The following is a 23,434-nucleotide window of genomic DNA, read 5'->3' as shown; positions in this document are numbered from 1 at the left end:
ATAGAGGGAGAAAGAGAAAGCAAATATAACAAAAAGTATTATTATCACCCCCCATATCATTCATAAAAATGGTAAGACCTAGGTTCAAAAGGGTAACTAGTCCAAGGTAATCAGCCAAAAAGCAAGTGGCAAAACCAGGACTTGAAATTCCGTGCCCTTTGCACACCACCACAAGACTTTGATGTTCTTTTTCATGTTAGCTTGCCCGGTTCATCATCCCAGGTACCTAGCAATGTGCCTGTGTTCTGTTCCATAGGCCCAGGAGCAAGCTTGAAAATGTCACTGACTCCCATTGTTTGAGTCACCCTCCCTCCACCCTCTTTCTCTTTGTCCCTTCCTCTCCCTCCTCTCTCCCCCACCCCTTCCCCATTATCATCACTTTTTGTTAGACTTTGGGATCTGGCCATGTTTGTATGTTTTACTTTGGCTTTTAATTAGAACTGGTGTTCTGTGGTTTTAGTTGGATATATGCAGAAATATACTTGAAATGGGTAGCCCAGACTTCTTATTTGAGTTCTGAGGCCAGTTTATAGCTAGACAAAGTTGCAGATTTTATTGATGACCTGAGATTTGGAATTGATTCCAAAACAATGGAAACTATTAATTAAATATTTAACTTTTGGCTCACAGGCCCAGCCGCTCCGCGGCATGTGGGATCTTCCCGGACCGGGGCACGAACCCGTGTCCCCTGCATCGGCAGGCGGACTCTCAACCACTGCGCCACCAGGGGAGCCCAGTATTTAACATTTTTTAATACTCTACCTCATTCATGTAGTGATTAAATACATGCAGTGATTAAAGATTACTGTTAAATAAATTCTTTCCTTCTGTAACATTTCTTAAAAATTTTGATCCAAATTAGGTTTGGATGAATTGTTTAGGTTATTGACTTTCTCTTTCTCTTTTGCTAGCAATAATTTATTCCTACATATGATTAAAGCATCATGTGTAAGAATTGTCTTGCTTTGGATCGTTGCCCTCTTTGAGGTCTGCTTTTAATTTCTTCTGCTTTTAATTGAACTCATGATGGCATTTTTAGATAATGTATGAAAGAGCATCAGGAGACAGAGCCAAAATGGTCTTATTTGCTTTTATACAAACTAAATTGCCCTTGCAGCCCAGCATAAAATCTAAGCACTAAGAACACTTATTTATTTTGACAACAGAATTAATTGAGCCTAAAACAGTTGAAATTCCAGTGGTAGCAAACTATTCTTTCTGACTCTCACTCTGGTACTTTCAAAAAAAGTAACTTGTCTTATGATTAAAGAGCAGAATGATGGGCGGTGTACTGCATTTGGGGGAAATGGTGAATAAACTTTCTACTTGTGAAACAGTTCAGAAGTGACATGCTACAAGGGGGGTCAGAATGTGCATTGATATCCAGCTGAGCTGTCAACTGGCTCTGAGCCAGGCACGCAGAGCTTTGCCATGTGAAGCAGCATGTGGAGCGTATGCCATTTGAAAAACAAAATCTTTTTCATGCATGATTTAATGGTTTTTTTAAGAGTATATATTTAGTTTTATTTTTCTAGAAACTGTTAGTGTTTCTGTTTTTAATAGAAAAGCTTATGTGTGGATGGAACTCAGTTAAAATGTTTTAATATATATTTTACAATTTGAAAGGATTTGGCATCTTATATTTCAAAAATGTCATTTTGAATAGCTTATTTTTATTGGATATTTTTCTGTTTCAAATGGATTTTAAGAGGATGTTTTTAAAAGATAAAGAGAACAGTGATCAAGATATCTGGTATAGGAGAGATGTTTTGTGAGGAAAAAATGTAGAATTTTGTTTGAAGGGACTGATGTTTATAGAGTTAATGGATGCCTTTACTATGTTCATATATATGATAACACCCAAAGATCTTAATATATACTATATATTTTTTTGATGGGTGGTTATATTCTCTCAAGCTTTGTTAGTAAGTGATAAAACTAATAACACATAAAAAACTGTTGGTAATTTAAGTAGAAATTTTTCATTCTTAATAATTCTTACACCAAGCAAAAAGTTGCTGTTTATCAGATGCACATACTACTAAAATTCTTTATCTTTATTGATCTTTCAGTTCTCATCTCTTTGTAAACGGTTAATGTAGGCCTTTAAAGGATTCTAAGAACAAGCTCATTACCCTTTCATTTAAAGAATTCTTAGCTTAAAGATTTACAGAGTGGACTTGAAGTCCTTGAAATTTTAATTGGGCTGTTTTCTGACTCTAAGAATTTTTTGGATGGAAGTAGTGAGTGTTTTTTTTTTTTAGTCATATGATATATGTCATAAGAATGCCCCAGTAGGGAAGGTATTGCCAGTTAATTGATTAAGACCTTGTTTATCAACTCACATTTATGACTTTTATTCTGTTTATCACTAAATGTTAATCTACTCTTTTTGAATAAAAACTGGAACTGAGGAAGTAAATCTTTGATTTGGGGGTAAGAAGCAGGACACTTTAGCCAATGCTTTAAATGCTCCTACTTAATAGAGAAATTTTTCTTGTTCATTAATGGTTCTTTCATAATGGAATGATCAATGAGAACTCTGATCATGAATTTGCATGTAGTTATAGTTAAGCTTAACATCTCAGAAGGACCAGTAGTGAAATCCTCTATTATCCACTGTTTGGGTTTTTTTAAAATAAATTTATTTATTTATTATTTTTGGCTGCGTTGGGTCTTTGTTGCTGTGTGCGGATTTTCTCTAGTTGTGGCGAGCGGGGGCTACTCTTCATTGCTGTGCACGGGCTTCTCATTGCGGTGGCTTCTCTTGCTGCGGAGCACAGGCCCTAGGCACGCGGGCTCTAGAGCAAAGGCTCAGTAGTTGTGGCACACGGGCTTAGTTGCTCTGCAGCATATGGGATCTTCCCGGACCAGGGCTCAAACCCGTGTCCCCTGCATCGGCAGGCGGATTCTTAACCACTGCACCACCAGGGAAGTCCTTATTATCCACTCGTTACTTCAGGCTCTGTTTTTAAATTTCTTGATGTAGCAGGTTGTACCAGTTACCATTTAATAAGGCAGGGCTAAAGTGACCATTTAGTGGAACATACATTTTTAGTCTGATATTTATTGAAAACAGAAACTACATGTTAAATCTGTGTCTCCAGTTCTGTGGTATCGTATATAAAGGGTTGTCAGTAAGTTGTGTTCATGATATAGGCTAGTCTCGGTCTTTTTTCAGTGTTAGGCTTATTTGATTTTTAAATTATTGCTGATATTTTAATTAACACTATCAGGTAACACTGGAACATGTTTCAGAACAATTAAAAAGATGTAATGGGATCTGATGTGATTGTTTTCTACCAGCTTTTTTTTTTTTTTTAAACCAGTACTTGTTCATGTTTTTTCTTTTTAGGCCTTATTGAATTTGAAGAATGTGACCCTGCTAGTGCAGTTGAAGGTAAATTGACTAGTTGTAATGTGTGGGAGCTAGCTAATAGCTTCTGTTTACTGAATAGAGGGGCTGCTATCCATTGGTGTTAGCATGTCTATGGAGTGATGTAAAAAATGTGAATGTGGTTTGAAGACCTGCAGATATTAATGTTTACTTAATAAAAATAGGTTTGCCCAAAGGAATATTAGTGTGTTAGAATATAGATTTTTTAAAAGATTAAATATAACATGTATTTGTTTGCAGATATGCATTGAGATTGTTTTCTCCACTGATATCAATCTTTAAACATTCTAATGTCACTACATATTGATGTATACTGCTTATTCTACAATGGGTAACATTTCAGTAATTAATAAGGTTATGTATTAATGCTTATGTTACTGTCATTCAAAATAGGCGATGATTTGACTTAGAGCAAGGATCCACAACCCTTCCTATTTAAATTGATGTTTTTCATAGTCTGAAACCCAAGAGATGTCTGCAATTTTTGTTATGTTTTATAATGTTACTTTGTGAGCTGCTAGAAATAATTTGAAAGCAGTCTTCTGTTTTTTTCCAAGACCTATGTGAGAATATGGAGAAATGGTTTGCTGTTGTGTGTAAGGTTATTAACTGAGCAGTCAACGAGCTCTGGGGCCTAGACTTTTTATAATTACCATCTGTATGACTAAGAGCAGTACTTATTTAAGTTCTGTGTACTCAAACTTTAAAAGTTCTTCAGAAGTTTAAAAGAATTTTAAAAGTGCTTTAAAAATGTTTATAATAAATAACACTCTGTGAGAATAAAAATGTATTTATTTTTAAAATATTATAACATGCTTTGCAAATAAATGGTTCAGGGAGTTAGTTTTGCATGAAAGCAAGTACATTATATTAAGACATCTGGATTATAATCCTGGCTGTAGTGTTAACTAGTTGTATAACACTGAGTTAAAAAAACAAAAATAATACTCTGAGTTTCCTCATCTGTAAGGTGAGAGGTTAGCTTAGGTGTACTCTAGTTCTCAAAGAGTTAAGTAGCTAAGCTTTAAGTGCTGAATTCTGTTAACGATTGATAGCATGACTGACGTTTAAAAAATAATTTGTCATGCAAGAAGAAGAGGAAGAACTGCCATATTTGGCAAAATAGAGATGGTATTTGTTCCTCATTTATGGTTGGATCCATTTATAACGTTATTTGTATTAGAGATAACATATGGACAAAAGAATGCCGTATTATAAGTTTCCCATGTCGTACTGGTAATGGATCTGTTGTCAACTTTTCATTTAAAACAACACATTTATATTTTGTGACCCTTTATACCGGGAACATGATTTGACCTGCATTTATAACAAAATCTAATATAGTGAATAATGTACTTTCTTTGAAGTCTTAAGATATCTGCAAGTGCTTATTTTGCCTGAGGTGATTTAGGGGAAGAGAGAATTTCACTGATCAAATCAATGTTCTATGTATAACCTTTTGGTGAATAAAAGGCTATATTATATTAACATAAGAAAAATTTAAACAGACTATGACTTATTTAAATATTAGGGTTTAGCAGTTGATACTTTCTTTCATCCAAATTTAGTATCAACAGTTATGAGCAAATTGTGTGTCAAGATACAAGATGCATTCTTAAGTTTAATATATTTATCACGAACAGTTATGTTTCTGTAACAATATACATTTATTTTAAGGTATAAGACCAAGGAAAAGAAAGACTTTTGGTTTACCAGGAATAATTAAAAAGGAAAAGGATACAGAGTCTGTGTAAGTATATTAAATATTGTCAAAATCCTTTCTATGGTTATAAATAATTAAGAATAAGACTATTGTTATGAATTTGAAAAGAAAAAATTCTTTTGGAAATAACCCAAAGTACATATGGCTAAGATGTGAAAAATACAAACTTTTCTAAGAACATTTGCCAGCTCCTCTAGTTTTAGTTAAAAGTGTTAACTTTTCTTATTATTTTAAAATTTCAAGATGAACGCTTTAGTGTTTTGAAATTGAAACTTTAAAGGTACTCTTATAAAGTGATACATGCATATTTTTAAAAATCAAGCAAAAGTACAGAGAGAACTAAAAATTGTTCTAAGTCTTAATAACCTAAGAAAAACACCATGGTCAGCAATTTGATGAAAATCTTTCAAGACAACTCTAACCATATAGTAAATTAGTGATATATGTGTATATAAATGCAAAATGTCAAGTGGGGGAGAAAAAAGTCCTAACATATTTTAAACATTTATACTAATTCGTCATTTTTAGATGGAAGATGGAGTTTAAATGTCATTTACCTTTTTTAAAAAATAAATTGGTATACAAAGAAATATAATTAGCATATAAGAATTAAACTAGTATTAGCTAAGTCAAGTTTTCTGCCTTGGCTATACATTAGAACTACCTGAGAAATTAAATATATCTATGCCAGGCCCTGCTTCAGACCCATTAAATCAGATTCTTGGGGCGGGAGGCCCAGCATAGTTTTTGTTTCGTTCTAAGCAGCCCGTGTGATTCTTAATATACACCTGGGGTTGAGAATCATTGAACTCTGTGATTAACTGGAGACAAATTGGAAATAAAGGAACTTTTCTTTGCTTAATTATTCAACCCATTTAGAATGAAGAGGCACTAATCGAAAGTCTTGAGTGATTTGTTGACCCAGTAACATTGACTGAAAATTTGTTTCAAGTCCCTACTTCTCTAGCATAATCAGCAGAACTCTCACGAGGTTTAATATTTTGATGGCCATTCATATTTTCAACATAAGAGAACAATTTGTGCTTTGGGTGGTCTTGCCTCCTCCTGGTTATACGCTTATCATCTGAGTTTCTTGGAGTTTCTGCCATTCTGAATGTCTGTTTCTTTCCTCCTCCCTAGTTGTATTGATACTTGGTTTAACAAATTAAGACTATTTGCAAAGTGATTTATGCCTATAGCTACTGTCTCTTCTGCAGATGTCTTTTTTGAGCATTGTGAAGAGGGGTATTTTGCTAAGGGAATGGAACCTAATAGCTCTTTTATAACATTGGGAATTGAAGTCTGAACAATTGATTTGTAAGTAAATTTTTAAAATGTAGCCAGTTTATCTGTTAGTGGCTACATTATAAAGAGTTAAGATGTTTTTATAATTGATGGTTTTCACAGCTGTTCATTTAGGGAGCTTATAATATTTTTGTATATTCCATGTTTTTAAAATAGCTTTTCATGATCAGTAATTTCCCAGTATGATCATTAGGGCACTTGGATATTGGAATATTTTAACCAATAAGAATACTAGGTCAGAAAACTAATGCCTAAATCACTGCATCATTATTGCCTTCTTTCAACACTCCCTGGCAGGAAAAATGTTAGAATTCACTTTGCTTGAAATGTCTGAGGTTCTTGGCATGCTTCTTCTCATAGCCTGAAGGTTTTTGAAATGCCAGCAATTGTGGACAAGGGGTCCTGCTCAGAGCTTGGTCTTCCTGGGGCTTCATCTGCAGGTCTCATACTGCGCACTGTGAAGGCAAACAGATGAGTGCTTTACCACAAAGACTGGAGAGTTCTGGCTTAAAGCCAGAGAATAAATGGTTTGGAACTCTTATACTTACTTTTATATTTAAACTTTATCTTTTAAAAAAAGAAGAAAGAAATGTTCAAACATCTTAATTGATTTGATTCTGTACAGGGGTTGAATATTATTACAGTAGCTTTTCTGGATCATTTCCTCAGCGTATGCATAGGTTTTTTTTATATAATATTCCTTATAAGGAAGCTCTTTTTCAAAATTTGCAATTTTAAGTAGCTATAAAGACATGTGGGGTTTGCATTTACCCTGGTGCTCCCATTTGAATTAAGGGCAGAATAGTCATCTCCCTCTTTTTTCATTTTTTCAGTCTATTCCATCCTATACTTAACAAAGTTCTTTAATTTATAGATTTCCCTATATCTGGATTGATAGAGATTACCTGTATCTGGATTGATACAGATTACCTGTTTATCTTATATAATTTAGTATTAATTTAGTATTTTTTATTTTGTTCATTTGGCTCTTAAGGTGTACCTGTTATGTGTGTTTTCAGGCTGTTATTAAAGTGGCAGAATTTGATACTATATGTAATAACTGTCTCAAGCCAAAGAGTATACCTAATCCAATGCCTTTTAAATATGCTAATTTTTGTTTGTGAACTTCTTTTAGAATGTATACATATATATTCCTCTAAGCTTGTTCCTCATGGCTTCAATGCCTTTAATTTTATATATCTAGTGCTTTATTTGGTTAGTTGAGAAGGCTGATCTTCTTTATGTTTTAGTTTTACATTTAAAATAATAGTTTTCAATAGATTATGTCCAAATTTGTATTTGCTTATCAGTGAAATGATAAAGTATCAGTGCTCAACTGCATATTACATTAGACTAACAACTATTCCAGCTGGAAGTCTAGCTACTCACCTAACATATTTGGAAAAAAGTGGTTTCACTTCTATATATACTAGCTTATGGAAAGTACCTCAAAGGAAATACGTTAAAATTTTTTTTTAACTTTCTCTACCTGAAGGATTAAAAGCCACTAGAAATCATAGGACTGACAGCTTCCTTGACATGACACGTGTATATTCATGGAAAAGAACTATTTTTGAAAGTAGTTTTACAAATATTTATAAGCTGTTTATTTTGTCTTGCAGTATCAGTATAGGGGAATGTCTTTGTTTGAATTTTAAAATCATCTGGTATATTTTAATATTCATGATTTGATTTCTCTAAATGTTTTTATAGAGTTTAAATGAAAGTTATGTTTAAATACCAAGGCAAACACTTTTGATATAGTATATTTACCAGATAGTTCTAATAGTTGAATATGTCTGATATTTTGTTTGTTTTAATAGGGAATGCCCTGATGCAGATTCACTTGTAAGTAGATTTTACTTTGGTATAAACAGTTTAGCTATTTTCATTAGGAAATACCCAACATATTTGGGTTGAGTTTGTTTACAAATCTTTCCAAGAAAAATACTAACCATGTTATTAGAAATTCCCTATTAAAATTATTTTACAAATGTATTTTTGGCTTTACATTGCCAGATGCTTTCCTATTAAATAGAAGGTATTTCTAACTACTTTTGAAAAGTGGACATTTTACTATTAAAATTGGAGTGGAGCCATAGCATATTGCTTTTTTCTTGGGAAATATGTCGGATTTCAAACCTGCCAACTTTATTTTAAAATGTGCTCTTACTAATTGATTCTTAGATCTATTAAAATACTACTATAACTGTTCATGTGTTTAAGGTTTGTTTAGGGGACTGTCATTTTAGAAAAAGTAGCAACAACCATGGTTAGTACTTTTCTGTGCTTTTTATTTTGTTTTGTTTTAAAGAAAGTTTGTTTATATTTCTTGTTTAAATATATTTCTTCATATATAATTAAAGAAGACATCAAATGGAGCTCCCTGTGGTTACAGTGAGAGAGTAGATTTACCAAATGATGGAAGTAGTGTGTAGACAGATATGTTTTACAGATTGGTCATTAAACACTGATCATGTTGGTAAGTGTAGTAGAGTCAGGCTGTCTCTTTTATTGTTCTTACTTGTGTAACTATTGTTTCTTTTGACTCCAAAACATTATGGTCTTTTACAGCATATTGGTGTACCAAAATAAAGAACTACATATTTTGTAAAACATTATGTTTTATGTTAATTAAGATAAAACTAGTATTTTTTTTCATATTTCAGCTTTAAAGTAAGAAAATTACTATTCATTAATAAATTTATAGTGAAAATAAGGAAACAGACTTCTGATGAGTTCTAGGCTTAAAATCATCAGTGTTTTTGGAGTTGTAACGTTTACCTTACCACTTGCATGTTTTGATACCCTTGGTTTACTAATTAATGAAAAAGTCAGCAGATGTGTTTGGGATTTACTTTAGTGTTCATCATGCATTTTATTTCTGAATTATTTATAGCATTTATTTGATTGCAGAATTGAATAAAAATTTTAATACTTCATGTTTTATATGCACTCCTTTAAATAAAATATTTAAAATTTTCTCAGTTAATTGATACTATTCTATAATGATCAATATTAAACAATTTTGAACTTCAGCCAGTATTTATCTGGAATTAGAAAAGGACTTTTAAAGAGGACATGAAATTCTACTGCTATATAAGAAATGATTGATAAATTTGACTGTATAGAAATGAAAAACTTACAGAATTAGAAAAAATACACCATAGAAGGAGTTGAATCACTAAATATAGTTGGGCAGAGTGTATTTGCAAGATGTTTAACAAGGGGCTAATTATTTTCCTTTGTAAAGTTTTGATACAAATTAGTTTAAAAGGTAAGCAAGCATCCTAGTAGGAAAAGGGCATTAAGATAAAAACAGGCAATTTTCATAAGAAGAAATAAAAGGTTGTAGTGAATAATCATAAATGTTGTTCAAAATAGTAGCCTAATTCTGATGCAGATTAGAATGAAATTACTATATTCACCTATCATATTGGCAGAAGTTTTGATACACTCATACTGTTGGTAGGAATGTAAATTGGTATAATCTGTCTTGTGGATAGTTGGCAGTATCTCCCAAATAAGAAATGTATATTCTTTTTGACTCTGCAATCCTGCTGCTAGGGCTTTACTGTTACTGCTATATTCACAAACTTTATGTGTGTGTGTGTATGCTTGACCAAGATATATGCTTATATAGAGGGGGAGGGAGAAAAGGTGGATAGGGATAGATGTTCATTTCAACATTGTCTATGTTAGCAAAAAATTGGAAACACTAAAGCATCCATTAAAATGGAGATTGGTTAAATTATTAAACATTCACTTGATGAAGAAATAGATGTTATAGATCTAGGTTGCTCGTGTCTGTTGAAATGGGAAGAACTTACTAAATAAAAGCAAGTGTGATCTTTTAAGTAATTGTTTTTTAAAATAAATAAATGTGTGTCTATTATATGTATTCTCTTTTTTTAAAAGAATGAGTTACAAGACACTGAATTGTGGTTACCTTTGAGGAGAAGGATTACAGTGGGGTCAGCAGGGAAAGGAGGCTTTCATTTTTTGTTGTTTCCTTTTATTTATGGCCTGTTTATGGCTAGTCTTACTGTTACTTAAACATCAACAGGCTACTTTGGTAGGGAAATTATCCATCATTTTCTGTTCCTTTTTTAAAAAGTCTGTGTATGTAATTTTAAAAAATTATTTTGAGTGACTACATCTTTTGAAAGTTGACCAAGGAAGTGTAAATCGCTCTCTTAGTTTTAACCAATTTCCTCTCTCCAAACTGAGACTGAGAGACATACCATTGATTTGCAAGCTCTATCCCAATATTTTGTTAAAGTTACTACCACCACTATCCACCAAAACTGCCTTTAAGATTGTTGGCTGAAGTTACATGCTCTTTTCTTCTTCTTGTACTGCTTTTGACTTAATGCTTTGCTCCAGCAGTATGGGGCCCTAATATAGAAACCATGGATTGAATGGACAAAGATGTAAACAGGTAATGTGTAAGTTTTTATTAATATCATGAATAGTTCTAGCATTGAAAACCTGGTACAGTGAGAATCATTGCTTTTTTTTTTTTTTTTAAACACACACCAAAAAAGCGTTTTATTTTGAAATAATTGTTAATTTACAGAACATTACAGAGATAGTACAGAGCAGTCCCGTATACCTTTCATCTCGTTTCTCTTGATGGTAACATCTTGCAAAACTTTGGTACAGTTTTGTAACTAGGATATTGATACTCATACAGTCAAAATAGAACATTTCCATTAACCAAGGATCTTTTTTTTTTTTTCTTTCACCTACTTAACCCTCTCCCAGTGCTCAAATCCCTGGAAGTCACTGATCTGTTTATCACCTCTATATGTTTGCCCTTTCCAGAATGTCGTATAAATGGGATCATACAGGATATAGCCTTTTCAGACTGGATTCCTTTACCAGCAATATTAAATATGCATTTAAGATTTATTCATATTGTTGCATGACTTGATTGTTCATTCCTTTTTTATCACTGAAGAGTATCCCATTGTATAGGTGTATCATAGTTTACTTATCCATTCACTTATTGAAGGATGTTTTGGTTGCTTCTTCTTTCAGGTGATTATGAATAAAGCAGCTTAATAACATTTGTGTGCAGGTTTTTGTGCGAAAATAAGTTTTCAGATCAACTGGGTAAATACCTAGGACTGTGATTGCTGGAAGGATCTTTCATTTTGATTGCTCCTTTTCAGTCACTTTTGTTCTGTTCCGCCCCCTCCCTACACACACACACACACACACACACACACACACACACACACACACACACACACACACACACACACACACACACACACACACACACACACCCCTCTGGCAACCACTAATCTTTTCTCGATTTCTATATATTTGTCATTTCAGGAATGTTATTTAAGTGGAATCATACTGTATGTAACCTTTTGAGATTGGCTTTTTTCGCTCAGCACCCTTTTCTAGAGATTATTCCAGGTTGTTGCATACATGAATAGTTCATTCCTTTTTATTGCTGAATAGTATTCCACGATGTAGGTATACCAAAATTTGTTCACCTATTGTGGGACGTTTAGTTGTTTCCAATTTTTGGCTGTTAGAAATAAGTTACTTTGAACAGTTGTGTACAGGTTTTTGTGTGGGCATAAGGTCACTCGCGACACTTGTCACTTTCTTTCTGAAGTCTGTTTTATCTAATAGTAAGGTAGTCACTGTCTTTTATTTTTTAAATTAATGTTTGCATGGTATATTTTTTCTATCATTTTCCTTTCAACCTACCTATGTTGTTATGTTTGAAATGAGTTTTTCACGCGTAGCATATGGCCGGGTCATGTTTTTTTAATTCATTCTGCCAATCTGTCTTTTGTTATACATAGACCATTTATATTTAATGTAATTATTGACATGTTGGGGTTTGTCTGCCATTTAATTTTTTGTTCTCTATTTGTTCCTCTCTCTCTCTTTCCCTCTCAGAATATTGTTTTATTTTTCCTGCCTTTCTGTGGGTTATTTGAACCTTTTTTAGAGTTTGATTTATTTATAGGTTTTTTTTTGTTTTTTTGAGTATATAACTTTGTATATCTTTTTAGATAGTTGCTGTGGGTCACTCTCCAGTAACTTCAGATAGTTGTTTATGTTTATTTTGACCAGAGTTTATAGATGTAATCTGCAGGAGGTTGATTCAAAAGCAGTTTATTTGGTCTTACAGAAAACAGCTCAGTATTATTTTAAATTAGTACAACATATAGTATAGTGTACTGTAAACAAATTTAAAAATAGTGTCAGTAGCAGATCCCAGATAGAATCTCTAGGAGAGGGACTTCCCTGGCGGTCCAGTGGTTAAGACACTGTGCTTCCACTGCACGGGGCATGGGTTTGATCCCTGGTCAGGGAACTAATACCCTGCATACTACTTGGCGTGGCCAAAATGAAAAGAACCTCTAGGAGATTAAATATCTGGTATGTTCTAGGGTACCAGGAATAGGAAGAAAGTATTTTGAAAAAAACTTTTTTTATTCTGATTTCTAATGGTTTCTTTATTTTATTTTTTAATTAATTAATTAATTTTTGGCTGCATTGGGTCTTTGTTGCTGTGCGCAGGCTTTCTCTAGTTGTGAGTGGGGGCTACTCTTTGTTGCGGTGCGAGGGCTTCTCACTGAGGTGGCTTCTCTTGTTGTGCAGCACGGGCTCTAGGAGCATGGGCTCAGTAGTTGTGGCACGTGGGCTCAGTAGTTGTGGCTCACGGGCTCTAGAGCACAGGCTCAGTAGTTGTGGCACACAGGCTTAGTTGCTCTGCGGCATGTGGGCTCTTCCCAGACCAGGGCTCAAACCCGTGTCCCCTGCATTGGCAGGCGGATTCTTAAGCACTGCACCACCAGGGAAGTCCCCAGTTTCTTTATTTTTTAAGTATTTTAAAGTATTATTTGCATATTAGTAAGCAGCATATAGAACTCAAAGAAAGTGCTCTACTTCTAGGGTCATAACTACATCACTTGTCATCTTTTTATCTATGGAATCTGTTCTTTACCCTATATTAGATATTTCACTTCTAAACTTTAACCCAGTCTGTTAACTCACTGCTAACTACGTTAGACTGTTTATTCAGCTTGGAAACTATAACTATGTAAACCTTGTGCTGTGCCTGTCAGGTTAGCATTCCTTCATATTTCTCTTGCTGAGCTTTAGCAAGTGATTGGAGGAAGAATGGGAAACTCTAGGAGTAGAATGATACTAGCTGCCCAGTTATATCCAACTGGTACACCCTGTCTTTTCTTGGCAGTTCTTTTTCTCCCCCATTTAAAAAATGTTTTTATTTAGAAATATGTTGTAACCTACAAAGAAATACAAGAATAAAATAGTATAAAGAACACTTGTATACCTTTAACTTTTTACTACATTTGCTTTAACAGTTCCATTCTCCCTGCGTATGTGCATGTGTTTGTGTGTATATTTTTTTCTGATCCATTTGAGCATAAATTTTATATTCTCTTACTTAACCACAAAAGCATTTTTAGAGAAGTGTCCCTTCTGTATCCCTTCTGCTCCACCACCCTTCCTTCTTAGGTAACCAGCTTTATTGTGTTCTGATTTATCTTTGCAGTGTTTTTTGTTTTTAATTTTTTTTCATAAAGATAGCAGATATCTAACGGTTTTTAAATTTCCCCTTCTTTCTTACTTAAAAGGTAGTATACTATATATATTCTTTTGTACTTGGCTTTTTTCAGTTAGCAGTATTTCCTGGAAGTCACTCCATTATCAGTTCATGGAAACTTTTCTCTTTTTTTTTTTTAAATAGCTGCATAGTACTTCACTTTGTGTATGCACCATAGTTTATTCAGCTATGCTTGGACATTTAGTATTTTCCAATAATTTTGAGTTACAAATAATCTCTGGTGAATAACCTTGTTGCATATGTACTTTTTAATTCTTGGGGGCATATCTTCAGAGTAAATTCCTAGAAAAGGAACTCCTGGGTAGAAGGGTAAACACGTAAATTTTTTGTTAGATATTGCTAAATTTATCTCTGTAGGAATTGTACTATTTTGTATGTATATCAATAAAGTATAAGAGTACATTTCCTCACAGCTTTGCCAACAGAGTATATTTTTTAACTTGAGTTTTTGCGAGTCTCATGGAAAAGAGGTGGTATTTTAGTATAGTTTAAATTTTCTTGGTAGTCTTTTTGTTTTGTTTTGTTCTTTGTTTTTTGCTGTACGCGGGCCTCTCACTGTTGTGGCCTCTCCCGTTGCGGAGCACAGGCTCCGGACGCGCAGGCTCAGCGGCCATGGCTCACGGGCCCAGCCGCTCCGCAGCATGTGGGATCTTCCCGGACCGGGACACGAACCCGTGTGCCCTGCATCGGCAGGCGGACTCTCAACCACTGTGCCACCAGGGAAGCCCCTTGGTAGTCTTTTATTTCTGTTTTTTTGTTCTCTCTATATATATTTTTTAATTAATTTATTTATTTTTGGCTGTGTTGGGTCTTCGTTCCTGTGCATGGGCTTTCTCTAGTTGCGGCAAGCAGGGCTACTCTTTCACACTGTGGTGGCTTCTCTTGCTGCAGAGAACGGGCTCTAGGCGTGTGGGCTTCAGTAGTTGCAGCATGTGGGCTCAGTAGGTGTGGCATGCAGGCTCTAGAGCACAGGCTCAGTCGTTGTGGCGCACGGGCTTAGTTGCTCCGCAGCGTGTGGGATCTTCCAGGACCAGGACTCAAACCCGTGTCCCCTGCATTGGCAGGCGGATTCTTAACCCCTGCATCACCAGAGAAGTCCCTGTTCTATATTTTTTTTTGTTTTTTGTTTTTGTTTTTGTTTTTGCGGTACACGGGCCTCTCACTGTTGTGGCCTCTCCCGTTGCGGAGCACAGGCTCCGGACGCGCAGGCTCAGCGGCCATGGCTCACAGGCCCAGCCGCTCCGCGGCATGTGGGATCTTCCCGGACCAGGGCACGAACGCGTGTCCCCTGCATCGGCAGGCGGACTCTCAACCACTGCGCCACCAGGGAAGCCCTGTTCTATATTTTTGATATGTTTTTCCATTTACTTAAGCTGTCAGTCCTCTGGTTTTACCACCTCTCTTCCCTGGATGCATACAATCTTTTGCTTTTATTTCTTCACTTTGAAGATTTAGGTAAAAATTTGGTTATTCACAGAACTGCTGGCATGCCTAGCCAAACACCTATTCTCTTCCTTTCAGTGTTTATCCTGTTTGTTTTGCAGTGCTTTTCTCTTTCAGACGTCTGAAGCGTGGAGTGTCATTTGAAGCTAATTATCTAAAAACACATAATTTCCCAGTGTTAATAATTTTGTTAATCTGTGATATTTGATAAATGATAAAGCTCCTCGGTAATAGTTAAGGCTGTTTTGCTAACCTTTAATGTTTTTGCAGTCGGAGGCATTGTTACAGTAAAGTTTTTCTTCTTACCCATAGAACATTCCTGATGTGGATGAAGAAGGCTATAGTATAAAACCAGAAGCAAATCAGAATGATATCCTTTCATCATCTGGATGGTCTTATGGATTGTGTTGGCATATATAAATAGACAGTTAAAACAAAATAATCTATTATTTAATAAAGACTCTTCAAATTTTTAATTAATTGTAATAAAATGTGCCTCTGTGATCTTTATTTGACATGCTATGAATAAAAGTTAGTAGTTACATTTCTGATAAAGTCCATCTTATCTCAGAGTTTTTTTGTTCCTTTTTATAAATGTGTGAAAAACTGGTTGTGCATTAAGATAATTTAAAAACTCAATTCTTTAACTGATACTCACATACCAAAGAGAACCATTTCTACTCATCTAGTGATTCTGATTCTGAAGATGAAGAACCAAAGAAGTATCGGATAGAAATCAAACCTATGCATCCGAATAACTCACATCACACAATGGCTTCCTTGGATGAATTAAAAGTATCTATAGGAAATATAACGCTCTCCCCAGCAATATCTGTAAGTAAGAAAATAAGCAAGTTTGCACTCATTATACAGAAGGTTTTGTTTTTTGGTTTTGTTTTTTGGTTTTTTAACCTCATCTACCTGCATCTGATTAATTTTAGGACTAACGAAAATTAAAACATCACATAGTAAATAGTTAAGCATGTTGGCTGAGGAAATACTTATAATTTTTTCAGCTTTATTGAGGTACACAGTTTATAATTTTTATACAGGCAGATGAATTTTTGAGTTTGGTTTAGTTTTGCTTCCTTTTGAATGTGTTTTAAACAAAAATGTGGAAAATGCACTATTTCTGCCATTTGATGTATTTTATAAATAGTGCTGTATGTCTCAGGCAGAGTTTTGTGAACTACAGTATTAACCTTTTCCTCATCTAATGTTAAAGTTTTTCATCCATTTTTTTGGTGAACTTTATGTAAAAGGAATTCCATAAAAATCAATTTCAAGTGAAATTAAATTATATCTTTGCTTTTTTTTTTCTGTCACTGTAATTAATGGTTGTTTTTCCATACTTTTCATACAGGAAAAGGCAAATAAGAATTCTTAGTGGTAGTGGTTAATTCCTCAATTCTGAGATACTAAACTTGATAGCTTTTGAGGGAGAAAAAAATCACTGTAATCTTTCTATCGATGTCATACTCTTAAATTTAGAAATGTTAAATTATGGGAAAAAAGCATGTCTTAGAATGTCAGTTTAGTTTATCTGCACATACTTATTGTAGCTGATGGAGAATAAAAGTTCTCATCATTTTGTATTTTATTTAATTACATATTTTAAGTAGACTTTATGTATTTGTTTAGAAAAAGTGTTTTTCTCCCAGTCATACACTTGTTGAATTTGAGAACTTTTTTCCATCAAGTTTCTGAAGTGAGGTTTTATTCTACCATTACTATTTAACACTAATGCCAAGATTAAATTATGATTTATATTTGAAGTAGGAAGTTGTGAAGCCATTAAACATTTTTTATTGTGTAAAGAGCATAACTAATTTAAAATATATATGTAAATAAATAAAAGCCTAGAGGACATATATATATCAAAATGTTAAGCATCTGTCTTTGGGTAGTAAGATAATTGATGCTTTGTGCTCTTTTCTATTTTTTTTAAAAAAGTAAACGTGTTAACTTCATACTCAGAAAATAAATAATAATCAGAAAATTTTTAATTGTTAATATTTGAAAAGAGGGGTCTTGAGAGTATATTTTGTTGCCCAGTTTGCTTATCTAGCTTAAGTTGTCTTTCCCTCCAACAGTGTATGTGTTTTAAGGTATATAGATTTTATCAATAGACATGATTAAGACATGATTATTAGAGCTTAGAGCAAGGAAATATATTTTAAATTCTAAAGCAAATACTATGTTTTTCTTTTTCCTTTTTTTTAAACACTATGTTTTTCTTTTTCCTTCCATGTACTACTAGAGACACAGCCCAGTAAGTGCAAGATTTTATATTTTTACCTATTGACTTAAAAAGAAATTGTATATTTGAACATTGATTTTCAAAATATTTGTGTTTTTAAATTAGCAAGTCATAGTATGTTGCTGTAGATACTGGTATTTTAAAGCATTTTATTGAATGATTTAAAGGTACCTGTATTACTTTTTGACTACAAAAAAGTTTTTTCTGTAATCTTTTTATGTAAATACAGTTTATAATTGAGCAGGTATATTAAAAACTTAAAATTATGTTCCCAGTATTAACATTTTATCAAATATTTTATTACCGCATTAAATTATTTGTTTAATGATACTTAGTTTTTGCATTTCTATTTTAGGTGCAGATGAATCGGAATTCATCTAGTAAGTTTGACATTTAAATTGGTTATTTAAGTCTATTAAAATTTATCAGGGAATTTGCTAAGCTTGTAGTCTAACATATGTAGTTGTAGAAATGGTTTTTTTTCATCATGAGCCATAATGACAGACTAGAAGGATACTTGTTTTGCAACAGAAGACAACTTACCTATACTATTTCTTTTAGTTTTGAGATATGCTTTAAACTTGAATACGTGGCTACAACGTTTTTCAGAAATCAACAAAGCCAAAGAGCAGCTTCTGATTAAGCACGTAAAACTGTTTAATTAGCATAACTCATCCTCATGAGCCAGAAGGCACTTTTTTTTTTAATATTTATTTATTTATTTGGCTGAGCCAGGTCTTAGTTGTGGCATGCAGGGTCTTCGTTGTGTCGTGTGGGATCTTTAGTTGTGGCATACAAACCCTTAGTTGCGGCATGTGGGATATAGTTCCCTGACCAGGGATTGAACCTGGGCCCCCTGCATTGGGAGCACAGAGTCTTAGTCACTGGACCACCAGGGAAGTCCCCAGAAAGATGAGTTTTAGCTTGATCTATTTTTAAGTCGTATCACAATTGCAACTTCTAGTATAAGATTTTTAGTACAGTAACTCAAATTATACTAAAAATGTTTTTGGGGTGTTAACACCATTTGCAGAATCATGTATTAAACATAACAAGAGTTGTGGGGAAAATAGAGTTGAGGCAGCCCACACAAAAGCTATGCAATTTTGTGAACACAGTGCTTGATAAAAACCATGACATCAATTGTAATTAAAAATTCTAGCACAATTAAAAAGACCTATTAAATTCATAATAAATACCAAACTAAAAGTAGGCTTTTACTTTCAGAACATAAATGGTAAGTAGCTTGATGATAAGGGGATGTGAGGAAAATGCGTATAAAAGGGGGCCACTGAGTTATCAGGATGAGGGCAAAATGCAAAAAGATGACAAACACCACAGTAAGCACCATGAGGCAAAACAAACAGCTGAAATGAGCCAAATGGGAGAATGTGATGTGAATGGGCATTATGTACACTGTTGTATTCCTCATAGTTTGCTGTAATTACCCATGTTGATGTATTTTGCATTCATCAGCTATTGCTTGGTGATGCAAAACATTAAGGTGCAATGAAAATTGCTTACTAACCAGCAGGACTTTTGTATTACTGATGCTGTTCCTCCATGTACCAATTGCTTATGAAATGATTCATGTTATAAATGCAGAAGGTAGCAAAATAGACTACCTTATAAAGAGACCTTTGTTGTTATAAAAATTTTATTTTTCAAAATAGGGTGTCCTTCAAGAATTAATAACTACTTTCGGTCAATAAAATAATCATTAATAATATCATCAGAACTTGAAAAATGCTTTCATGATGCATCAGTTAAAATTCTTGAGTTATTACATACATTATTTAAATACCTAAGTATTTAAACATTTGTTCTGATTTTTAAAGTTGTAGCCCCTGTTTTTTTTTATGAACAGCAGTTTAATGAATAGTTGACTATTCATTAGTTTAGTTGACTTAAGTTGTTTCTTATCAAAGATATTAGAAGAAATGAATATTTAACAGAAATTCAGCTATTTTTTTTAAATTTTTTTTTTTGCGGTATGCGGGCTTCTCACTGTTGTGGCCTCTCCCGTTGCGGAGCACAGGCTCCGGACGCGCAGGCTCACGGCCATGGCTCACGGGCCCAGCCGCTCCACGGCATGTGGGATCCTCCCGGACCAGGGCACGAACCCGTGTCCCCTGCATCGGCAGGATGACTCTCAACCACTGTGCCACCAGGGAGGCCCTATTTTTATATTTTTAAGCATGGTAGAAGACTTGTTAAAGGCTTATTTTCCTTTTCTTCATAATTGTTTATATATGTTATTAATGCCAGAATTTAAAAATTGATGTATGTGTAGTAGTTCTCCTTACATTAAAATATTTTATTACTCAGATTATTAATTTTTTCATAATATTTCAACTTTTTAATTAGGTGAAGAGTTAACAAAATCAAAGCCATCTGCTGCATCCAATGAGTAAGTTCCATGTTAAAAATTTTTTTAAAATAGACTTTATTTTTTAGAGAAATTTAAGTTCACAGCAAAACTGAGTGGAAGGTATGGAGATTTTTACATATACATTTAGCCTCTACATATGCCCAAACCTTCCCCACTATCAGAATCCCCCACCAGAGTAGCACATTTGCTACACTGACACATCATTGTCACCCAAAGTCCATGGTTTACATTAGGATTAACCCTTGGTGTTGTATATCCTATGAGTTTTGACAAACGGATATTGATATGTGTCCACCATTATAGTATCATACAGAATAATTTCACTGCCCTAAAAATCCTGTGTCCTCCGCCTATTTATTATTCCCTCCCCACTACATTTAAATTTTAAGTATCCTTCGTTGTATTATCTCTGTAGTTTTAATTCCAGTATACTGTTTTTAATCATCCTGTTTCCTAAGCTGTGAAACATCATATAGAGTTTTTAGAAGTTTTAAATTATTTTCTCATTTGACAGCATTTCTTTCTATGATAATTTGTAAAAAATCCATTCAGCTGTATTTGGCCTTAGTGTCCTCACTGCTTCTAAATAAATGATAGTATCCCAAATTCATACATGTCTATATTTCAGCTAGTTATTCACATGGAAATTCTCTCAGTTTTCCTTCAATTTTGTCTGTGACCTTGTAAAATAGACTGTATACTTTATGAACCTTTTCAACTTAATTGAAAAAGGAGAGGTCTAGAAGACATGTTGCCATGTTCTTCTTAAAAAGAGAAAAATATTTTAAGCCAGTGTTGCATGGGTCCTTTTTCACTTCTGTATTTATTAACAAGAATACTTTATTTTAATGTTTTTTGTATGAGTAAAAGTAGCCTTAACTAAATGAATAGTTTGAAATGGAAACTTTGAAAGCTAAGCACTAATCGAGCAGAGTGGAGGTGTTCATTTGATTTATCATTTTTAAAGATAAGTTTAGTGTTTTAAGACTTTGTTTTTAGGAATCATTTATACAGTTGTGATTCTATACTTTATCGTAAGTGTGCTTCCATGTGGGTGCATGTTGAGATACTAGATATGTGCTTATAGGTAATTGTAATATTTTCATTATAGTGGGCCTGTTTTCTAGGATTTCTAAAAAATATTTTAAATAATGGTAGTTTGATACATTAGATTATTCTTAAATGGGGATTTTCTTTTTTTATACCATAAATATGTACAATTTTTATTTGTCAAACATACCTCAATAAAGTTGGGGCAGTTAACTTGAAAAAAAGACGGGGTGGCAAAGGTCAGGTCCTCAAGATCCTAGAAATTAAGCATCCTAAAAGGGTATATGACTAAGATGGAAAAGAGAAACATTTATGTTTGCATTAAAGAGCCAAGAGTTGAATCCTGAGAGTAACTAGTTTGAAGGATTCCAAGAGGTCAGTGGAAGAAAATCTTTGGTTACGCAGCACATTGAGTTTTTTGAAATGAGAATGTTCATGCTCTTGATTTTGTCCATAGTCTTGGTAACCTCTCATAAAGAGACATGTATGACCCATACATTTTGCTGGCCAACCTTAGTAGCCCACGTAGTGGATTACCTAGGGAGAATTCCTCCTATGCATGATCTACTGCAGTGATCAGATCTTTGAAGTTTGTATAGAGTCGTTTATGTACATGGAGCTTAAGCCACCATCCTGTACTTAAAAAGTACTTTGAAAAAAATCCTTTACCCTTTTTCTTCATCTTTGATAATAAGTATGGCCTTATAAAAATTCTATCTGATTTCATATCACTTCAGAAATTATCTATCCAAGACTGGGCTCCAGATGTGAATTAGCACATCTGACAGTGCCACAGAATTAATTAGCTGTGTGTCCTTAGGCAGCTCATATAGACTCTCCATGCTGCTTTTCATTTGTAAAACTGAAATTATTTCTATTCTGACAGCCCCTACGTTTATTAGAATATAACAAGGTTTAATCAGTGGGGATTAATCTACTCTCCTTTGCGAACTTAATGTTATTGTGGGTTCTGCTTATAGCAGTTAACAAATATCAGTTTATTAAACCTGCTAATTAAGTTCTTCACATATTCAATCATATGTGAAGCACAATGTCCAACTCTTTAATCATATATATTGAGCTTTCTATGAAATAAAGATAAGTTACTATATTTTATACTAATAAAATACTCATTTGCTAAAATCCTTATTTTTAAAATGTTATGGTAGGAAAGGGACCAGTGATTTACTTGCTTGGGACCCCCTGTTTGGACCATCTCTTGATTCATCTTCTTCAACTTCACTAACTTCATCATCATCATCAGGTAAACATATATATATATATTTTTTTTTCTCTGTAACTGTAAAGGAATGCAGTAGTTACTTTTTTCTAATTGATTTATCCATTACTTGTATGTTGTACTTAATGATCAAAAATTTAACTTGTCCTCTGATCATATTGCCATATAAAAGTGATTTTATACTGATTTTGTTAACTTACCTTAAAGACCATATGGCTTAAACAATAAAAATTCATCAAACACCAACTTTTTTTCCCTTAATATACTTATTTCTAGGCATCATTCCTATATCAATGCCCAAATAATAATTTTTATTATTCAGCTTCATAGATGTGCGTTAATACAACCAGTCCATTCTGGATGGACATTCAGGTTGCATCTAGTTTTTAGTATTATGGACATCCATAGATACAGCAGATTTTGTGCACATCTCATATCCTTATAATAATTTATTAATACAAGATTTATGAGTCACAAGATATGCCCATTGTTACTTTTTGCCAAACTGCTTTCCAGAAAGGCTTTAGCACTTCCCAACATGAAATAACTTTATGAATGTGTTTTAGTTGTTCTTTTGGCAAGAATATATTAAATTTTTCTTTTCTTCAAAATATGAAATCCCACTAGTCAACCATCAAAGCATGTTTAATAAAACTGCTTGTTCAAAAAATGAAAATAAAATCACTTTAAGTTGATCTTAGCCGCCTTGGGGATTTCAGAAATGCCGTGCAGTACTTGGGGTTAAGGGAATGCTTGAATGTTGGGGAGAGAACTTGAATTGAGTTCTTGCTGTCTCTTTGCTGGGATATATGCACGTTCTGTTTGATTTCATCTCATTAACTGCTGCATGAAGTCCTTTTTATTGCCCCTGTTTTATAAATAGAAAAAGTAAAGCTGAGAGAGATCAGGAACTTCTCTAACACCACATAACTAGGAAATGAAGCATGGATTCAAACCTGGATCTTACTAATTCCAAAATCTTTGTTCAATTCGTCAT

General features: G+C 33.7%; 1 protein-coding gene across 1 annotated transcript in view; it reads left to right on the top strand.

Moving 5' to 3' along the window:
- FCHO2 (FCH and mu domain containing endocytic adaptor 2) overlaps positions 1-23,434 on the top strand; it is a 116,011-nt gene that overhangs the window by 56,818 nt on the left and 35,759 nt on the right. Inside the window, exons 9-17 of the mRNA XM_060007181.2 lie at positions 3,356-3,400; positions 5,075-5,147; positions 8,249-8,273; positions 15,808-15,868; positions 16,157-16,329; positions 17,756-17,767; positions 18,111-18,135; positions 20,123-20,165; positions 22,367-22,461. Coding sequence (XP_059863164.2) covers positions 3,356-3,400; positions 5,075-5,147; positions 8,249-8,273; positions 15,808-15,868; positions 16,157-16,329; positions 17,756-17,767; positions 18,111-18,135; positions 20,123-20,165; positions 22,367-22,461 — 552 coding nt within the window. The remainder of the gene's footprint in view (positions 1-3,355; positions 3,401-5,074; positions 5,148-8,248; positions 8,274-15,807; positions 15,869-16,156; positions 16,330-17,755; positions 17,768-18,110; positions 18,136-20,122; positions 20,166-22,366; positions 22,462-23,434) is intronic.

Source organism: Delphinus delphis, chromosome 3 (genome assembly GCF_949987515.2).
Source record: "Delphinus delphis chromosome 3, mDelDel1.2, whole genome shotgun sequence".
NCBI lineage: Eukaryota > Metazoa > Chordata > Mammalia > Artiodactyla > Delphinidae > Delphinus > Delphinus delphis.
The sequence above is the reverse complement of the archived record's forward strand: the minus strand, read 5'-3'. Positions and strand labels throughout refer to the sequence as shown.